This window comes from Primulina huaijiensis, chromosome 5 (assembly GCF_012295235.1).
Source record: "Primulina huaijiensis isolate GDHJ02 chromosome 5, ASM1229523v2, whole genome shotgun sequence".
NCBI classification, from domain to species: Eukaryota; Viridiplantae; Streptophyta; class Magnoliopsida; order Lamiales; family Gesneriaceae; genus Primulina; species Primulina huaijiensis.
The window spans coordinates 5,077,219-5,085,679 of record NC_133310.1 but is presented as its reverse complement, the minus strand read 5'-3'; the positions used below and the strand labels follow the sequence as shown (position 1 = coordinate 5,085,679).

At 34.1% G+C, this 8,461-nt stretch overlaps 2 protein-coding genes across 2 annotated transcripts; both read left to right on the top strand.

Moving 5' to 3' along the window:
- The first annotated feature begins 3,120 nt into the window (after positions 1-3,120).
- LOC140977894 (pseudo histidine-containing phosphotransfer protein 6-like) lies at positions 3,121-4,265 on the top strand. The gene is made up of 4 exons (XM_073442619.1): positions 3,121-3,326; positions 3,412-3,542; positions 3,635-3,778; positions 3,887-4,265. Exons 1-4 carry the CDS (start codon positions 3,258-3,260, stop codon positions 4,032-4,034), a joined length of 492 nt encoding a protein of 163 aa, XP_073298720.1. The 5' UTR covers positions 3,121-3,257; the 3' UTR covers positions 4,035-4,265.
- A 3,066-nt stretch (positions 4,266-7,331) lies between these two features.
- Positions 7,332-8,195, top strand: LOC140977495 (protein LURP-one-related 5-like). The gene is made up of 2 exons (XM_073442232.1): positions 7,332-7,642; positions 7,709-8,195. Exons 1-2 carry the CDS (start codon positions 7,427-7,429, stop codon positions 8,135-8,137), a joined length of 645 nt encoding a protein of 214 aa, XP_073298333.1. The 5' UTR covers positions 7,332-7,426; the 3' UTR covers positions 8,138-8,195.
- Positions 8,196-8,461: the final 266 nt, after the last annotated feature.

The window sequence follows — 8,461 nt, the reverse complement described above, 5'->3', positions numbered from 1 at the left end:
AATTTAAAAGACCCAAGAATAATAAAATAATTTTTTGTTATACGAAGAAAAAAACCCAAGAATGATAAATTTACAATGTATCAATTTATACTATAATATAATAAGTATTTTTTTTTTCCAAAATTATATCTCCAAATAAAAATAGGCTCGAGTCGATGACTCGAGTATCTGCCTCCAAATAGCAACGGCTCTGAAAACCAGAGATTCGACGCTCAACATGAGGAACGTGAAGACTTTGTTGAAATTCTTGCTGCGGGTAGCCACCAAAGCATGTGGTTTGGTTTTCTTAATTAACAATCTCTTTATATTCTAATATTGGATAAATATATTAGAATTTTACATTCATCGACACACAATTTCAACTATCAATAATATATAGTACTGTCGATCTGACACCAAAATCTCAATTTTGAGACGAAATTTCGAGTTCGAAGCTCTTCTTCAACTCAACATAAATAAATTTCGAGAAAAAAAAAATTGTACTTTCAGTGTACAACCAAATAAAATTATACATCCACCACACCAAAATTAAGGTACATTTCTTTTTTTTTTTTTTTTTGGGGGGGGGGGGAAGACAAAGTTTCTTTACAAAATTAAGAACAATAATATTCGTAAATATGTGCCATGCATGTTACATTATATTCTCTCGAGCAACTCGTCCGTTTCACTAAGAACTAAACTCAACTTTTTATAGCACACGAAATTATTAGATTACTGCTTAAATTTATGAGTTATTGGGAATTTATAAAGGTTAAAGCCATATATATTCCCGACACATTTGGAATTTCAAAGCCAAAAGTGCACAAACTAAGAAGCATAATGATTATGGTTATGATTCCTATGTCCATAGTAATAATTAATTAGTTTACATTTTTAAAATATGCACACCACATAACACCAAAGTAACACCACCAAGTCCAAGCGTGCAATAAATCCATACGATAAATAATTTATAACATGTCTTTTGTGACACGGTTTCATGAATTTTTATCTGACAAGTCAATCATACTCATATTTACAATAATAAATAATACTTTTAACATAAAAGTAGTACTTTTTAATAAGTGACTAAAAAAAATATTCAATCGCTTAAGCTAATAATATAATTAAATAATATGATTTTATATCATAAATATAATGTATAAGAAATCAATCAATATATTATGTATGAACTTATAAGCCATGCGTAATGCCATTGGAGCGCGAAACAGCTGAAAAGTTTCATCATTGCTCAGTTCATTTTTAATTATTAATTGCATCATTTTATACGTCATCCCATTGTTAACCTTTTTTTACATCATAATTAATTTGAGAATAAAATGCCAAATAGTTATGTGAACAAAATTCTATCATCTTTCGTGCTGTAACATTTTCAATTATATGAATATATAATTTATTCTTACTTTTTATTATTATTTGACAAGTATAACTTTACATATTTAAAATTCATATATCCATAATAATTATTTGTTTCCAAACATAACACTAATTTCTATAATTATGATATGAATTTATTTTAATATAAATTATATTAATTTTAAAAAACTGTATAGCGTGAACAAACGTTGATGGCGAAAAAGCGTGGCGGTAAACTAGGACTGGATGGGCTTTAACGCCGCACAACCCTGCCACCTAAAGCTTACCACTCTGCACGCCAACCTTATTTAATATATTAGTATTTGCACAAAATTAAATTTCATATATTATAATAAGATCAAGAATAGTTAATCCTCTATGTTAAATATAATGTAAAATCAACATTTTACCTATATATAATACGTACGCCACAACTCATAGCATGAATCAAGATGGAGACACGACACATTGATTTGCTTTTGATGAAAAAAAATATAAATATAAAACAAAAAAATTTTCTTGGCATTAATCCAGATGAATTGCTTCGTATTTGATTCGACATCTTTGTTTTGCAACTGGGAAATTCTGGTACATTGCATGCTCATAATTTTTTCAAGCAAAATGGACATCTGGTGCCATGGAGAACGGTTTCGCGATGTAGTGTATCGGCAAAGAAATGAATGACAACACAACATATATAGGAAATGCATTAACGATGATAGATGCAAGATTTGACACATGGAGCCTTCACACTGGAAAACGCGTTTTCACATTGACTAGGAGGTCTAATAATAGAGTTCACTCCTTTCATTCAGATGTTATCTCATTTTCAATTCTTTTCTCTTCGTGTGATGTTTGTTCTCATGTATTAAGAGATCGTGTGTTCTTTTTGGAAACACAGTGAGTGATTGTATACTATAATAATTTTTAGAAGTTTTTCACGTAAATCTCGGTGCTCAATTTTATTCTTCATTTTCATATCTATATATCAAGATGCCGTACCTGGGACCAACATGATGGATGAGGATATTATGCACATTTTCTTTCATTGCTTTTTGCTTGTCGTGGAATCGGGTACGAGTTCTGGTAGACATGAAATGTTTACTACTTTGGCAGCTAGGTTGAAGTGGCTTAAGGTAAAAGTATCGAGAGAATTCAAGCCTGGCGTATGCATGCAAGGACTATGAACATTTTTGAAAGAGTTGATCGTTATATATTGATACTCTTTGATGAGATGAAATTGCATGTATTTATATCAATTTTTTTGTTACGTCCTGATCTACTTTTTTACGATAAATTTGCCACAATTTTGTCTTTGCTAGGGTACGTATATATATAAATATATGTGCGCGCAGTGTATAGTAACTTTTTCATCTATAAATTCAAATTCCCTGAAAAAAGAAGCAGATGGAGTCATACAAAATGAACACAAAAACTCATATAAAACGATCTTATAAGTTAATTTTAAGAGACATATTTCTAATCCGATTCGATTCATGAAATAATATTATTTTTTATTTTAAATATGAATCGGATTAAACTTAATCCCGAAAAAATAAAAGTGCCATAATAAAACTGTAGCCTACATTTCCAGCGTGCGTGGTACTTTTGCGCTGACAAGTACAAATTTGTCCTGTTTTAAGTTGTGGGACTAATATAATCCACCACCACACTTTAAAAATTGCATGCTTCACTCTTCAATTCCAACATAACGACTATATATGTATATCCTCAATCCTTAAACATCACAACATCTAGAAACCTTGCAAGGCAAGAAAAAGAAGGAAGAATTGAATTCTTGCCTCTATTAATTCTCGTAGTTTCTGAATTTTTTAACAAAAAAAAAAAAACAGTTGTTAGCATCGAAGAAAGAATTAGACAAAACGGGTCTACCGTTGTGGATGTTGGGGTTCCATGTGGAGCGTTTGCTGGCCGAAATGAACCGGTTGCTGGCTTTACTCTTCCACCAGGTTCAATACTGATCACGATTTGTCGAAATATATGGATTGTCTCTTGCGATAACATTGAAATGTTGTGATGGTGTACGTGTTTTAGGGAGTGTTGGATGAGCAGTTCTTGCAGCTGCAGCAGCTGCAAGATGAATCATCTCCAAACTTTGTCTCCGAGGTTGTCAACATATACTTCCACGAGTCTGAAAAGCTGTTGAAGAACCTCAGAGCATTGCTGTATGTAATTCACTCCAAAGATTACATTTGGAAATTAAAAAATTTATTTTTTGTGGGGGTTTGAAACTGTTTTGGGTGATATATTTTGATAGGGCAGATAGAGAGTTATCGGATTACAAGAGAATGGGAATACATTTGAATCAATTAATGGGAAGCAGTTCGAGCATTGGTGCCAAAAGAGTGAGGAATGTGTGCGTCGCCTTTCGCGCTGCTTCCGACCAAACCAACTGGCCTGGGTAAACACACGCCTTTTCTTATTTCAATATAGTACGTACTTAAAACTTCACTTTTTCACATGCTTGCAAAAAGCCTCTTGGGTCCGAATAAAAAATAAATCAATTCAGGTGCTTAAGAGCGTTGGAACTCCTTGAATACGAGTACTGTTACCTCAAGAACAATCTGCACGAACTGTTCCAGGTCGAACAACAGAGAATCCTAGCTTCCTCCGTCAGGCATCCAGTGCACCAGCAACAACATCCTAATAATCACTAGCCCGCACAGAATCAACGGCGCAGCAACAATAAAAAGTGTTGATAGTGACAGGATGATCTGATCAATTCATGGTTTTCTCGTATTTTGAAACAAAGTTCGGCTTTGTAATGCAGAGCTTCGTTTAGTTCCTTTTAGTAGACTGTCACTTGTTTTGATGTTCGTGCTGTGGAATGGAGTGTCGGATCCATTCTTGTAAATTAAATGTCATTTCAGTCAATCGTGAAATTTAATTTACTCGCAAGTGAAAACTGTTATATATATTATATATATTTGTGTCTGAGTGATTTTGATTTACCATATTATAAAAAACGATTCTTATCCGGCCCTATATTTTTAAAATTTTCTCATTTAGTCATTTTGAGTTGAAAATGTGGCATGTGATATCAATGGTTTGCTATTTTGCTAAAGATTATAGCTGATGATAAATATATGGTTCAATTTTTTTTTAACCATACAAAGATCTAAACACAACATTTTTAAACTTTACAAAAGTCCAAACACAATGTTTCAAATGTTCTACATGTAAGAGATTTAATAAAAGCTATAAATCATGTAATTGAAATCATATATTGCAGTTATTCGGGATTTTGGACAATGGAACAATGTGAGCAGCAACGGTAAGCAATAAGTCGAGGCAAAGATAAGTCCTTTGTTTGCAAGACGAAATTGCCCGTATAACAGTGCTTTACGTTGGCGATAATCGTCTTTAAGATACAACAATTTCGAATCAAGAGTGCAACACTACAACTTTTGATACCAGCGAACGAAATATGTAGAACTCTCAAGTTTCGGAAGGGAAGAATGCAATGAAAATGTTTGCAAAAAGTATGGGATGAATGCTGCAGGGGACTATTTAAAGAATGAGTCACATAAGCCAAAGGACACGTGCACACAAGCCAGGGGACGCACGGTTCTGCGCCAATGGACGCACGGTTCTGTGCCAAGGGACGCACTGGGTAAAACACAGCTCTCTTGACGGATATACTGTTTTATCCAAACGTAGACGGTGCACTGTTTCGTGCGAACGTTTATGTGATAGGCTAATGGATACGCTGTTGCAGTCTTTGTCTTTATTTTGAAAATAAAAATTATTTTCCAAATAAATTTTGTCCAAAAAGATTAATACGGTCAAGAGACCACATCGCACCACACCAAATTGAACTGAGCTAGCCGTGCGCGCATGTGTTTCACCGAGACCCAGTCTATCAACGTCTTCCTCATTCTAAAAACTTCTGGAACCTGTTGGGGCCCAAACCTTTAGCTCAAACTTGGAGCTAATAAAGAAGACTTTTCTTGGCACATTTTCTAATGTGGGACAGCTCCCACTCCCTTTCATTCACTACTCACCTTTTATCTAACATATATCACAACAAACTAGGAATTCGTGTCAAATTATCAGAAAATATAAATAACCTAGAATACATTGATTGACCTAACATGAAAGTTATGGATTTTCCAGGAATTCGTGTCAAATAATGAAATCAAATTAGAATCACACACTGAACACATATTTTATAACAATACCATGTGCTATCCTTGATTTTGGGCTCCCTCTATGGTTTTTTCGTGTAAATGGGCTCCCTCTTAGGCCTTCTTCCATAAACAGGTTCCATATGATACTTTCTGCCTTACAGGTTTTCCCGATCGTCATCATTCGAGTGATATCAAACAATGTATGCATAAAAAAATTATTTATTTTTATAAAATCTGCAAACATATGTAGACTTAAAAACAAATGATTATTTATTTTTATGTGTATTATTTTACATTGAATTAAGATCTTAAATTTATATTGGAGAAATTCGTAAAATAATCTTGATCACCTTAAAAAAAACAAAATACCCATTTATTTTAAGTATAAAGGTATTTGATGCGTTGAAAATGCCTCTTTTTGACATGTTGAAACTGAGCCCGCCAACAATTGAGGTGGGGCAATGTGGATTTGGATTTAAAAAAAGCTACTTTGATTGAGTCAACACACAAAATTCAGTGCTTTTGCCACGAGCCCAACGAAATTTTCAGCAAATCCCTTCATTTATGTCTTTTTTTTGGGTATTTTTTTGTTAGGAAAATCGAAATTTGATTCCAATCTGATTTCATTATTCTTTTGGCAAGATAATATCATTATTAAAGTTAATTTCATTATTTTTACTTTTGGAAATATTTACCAATTTTGACTATGTGAGTATTTTCTATATAAATGGTCAAATAGGCATTCTGTTTTGTAATGGATTAAAATTATGTTGAGTGTTTCCTTCAATATTTTCGAGATTTCCTGACATTCTATATAAATCAACAAGTTGATTTTTGTTACCATATGCTCCCGTTAGGAACAAAATTATCTTTAAAAAGGCAAAAACTTGTGTGAGACGGTCTCACGGGTCGTATTTTGTGAGACAGATCTCTTATTTGGGTTATCCATAGAAAAATATTACTTTTTATGCTAAGAGTATTATTTTTTATTGTGAATATCGATAGGATTGACCCGTCTCACAGATAAAGATTCGTGATACCGTCTCACAAGAGACTTACTACTTTAAAAAATAAGATGTATTATTAATCTTCAACATAGTCAAAAATTTCTTATAATTTGGGTACATATTTCATTAGGGAAACAAATTCTTCAAATTTGGTTATCTACCGGAGTCGTCTCTTCGGAACTATGTGCTTCTATCGAAGTTTCCTTTCTTTCAACGCTCTACTTAATCTGGCTGAGTTGTCTCTACTGCTTTTATCACTCATTTGGTTTCACATTAAGCTTTGGTTCTCTTCAACTTGTCTTTCTTCTTACCCGTCCTCGGATGTCATTTTCTTAAAAAAATAGTCGACGAAAAATAAAAAATAAAAAAAACCTGCTCAAATATATTTCAAATACAAATTAATTTTCTTTAAAAAAATAATTAACAAAAGTTAAAAAATAAAATATCTCTATGTCTTTTTATTTACTAGCTAATAGTTTTGGCAAAAACTTGTTTGAGACGGTCTCACTAATCGTATTTTGTGAGACAGATATCTTATTTGGGTCATTCATGAAAAATTATTATTTTTTATGCTAAGAGTATTACTTTTTATTGTGAATATCGATAGAATTGATCCATCTCACAGATAACGATTCGTGAGACCGTCGCACAAGATATATAATCGATAGTTTTTGGTTTGCTTTGTGCTTCTCAATTGGCCCGCCCGTTACTTTTGTTACATACATATATAACAAAAGACATAAAACTCCCTGTACCCCAGCTGCTCCCCTTCCCACCACGTTACCTTAAAAGGCACGTGAAACCAAACTTTGAGCTTAAAAAATATCATTTTCCTGTTTTGCTCCATTAGCCACAAATCACCCTTTCTTAATAAGCAGAGAAGGAATCATAATTACCCTCACAAAGAAATTAATGACGATTGTGGAAGAAGGGTATGTATACGAAGAGGAAACCCATCTCACTGTGCTCAAAACCTCCCATTTCTTCTGCGGAGACGGCTTCAGTGTTTATGACTCGAAAGGCCAACTCGTCTTCCGTGTCGACTCCTATGGCCCCGACGCTGCTGAAACGGGGGAACTCGTTCTCATGGACGCCGACGGTGGATGCCTCCTCACTGTCCGCAGAAAGGTATATTAATGTTTTAATAGAGAAGCTAGTTTTATAAATATAGCTAACTCGAAATCCCTGTAACAGTGGCCGAGCCTGCATCAGAGATGGGAAGGCTTTGTTGGGGAGAGAACTGAAGGGCAAAAGCCGCTGTTCAGCGTACGTAGATCATCCATAATCGGTCGATCGGGCGTAGAGGTGGAGGTGTATAGCAATCCGAGCGTGGACTACCACGTAGAGGGCTCCTTCGGATGCCGGAACTGCAGAATCTTGAACGAAGAGAACGAAGCGGTGGCTGAGATACGCCGAAAGGTCGACGCCTCCACGAATGTCGTTCTTGGAAAAGACGTCTTCTTGCTCTCGCTGAAACCTGGGTTCGACGCCGCGTTTGCCATGGGCTTGGTTTTGGTGCTTGATCGGATCCATGGTGATGAGGAGGAGGAGGCTCCGGTAGGTAAGAATGGGAGTAGGGTTGGTGTGGAACCGACTGTAGAGGCTCCAAAGTCTTCACCGTAGATTTATTTATCGAAAAGCACAATTTCACACTTTCAGCTCTCGAATAATTTTCTTCCTTTGAATTTATTGATTTGTGTTCTTGCAAGACTTGTACATGAGAATACCCTAATATACCTTCAAAAAGGTTTAAAAATTGTAAATTTTTGATACCTACATATTTTTTTAAAAAAATTAATGAAAATCGAATTCGTCATCATTTATAAGATTTAACGTTACCGTTTTGTAATTTAAATCTTTTTAATTGTATAATAACTCAATCGGACTTGCATCCAAATAATGCTAAATTTATTTTTATAATAATTTAATTAATGATAATCAAAAAAT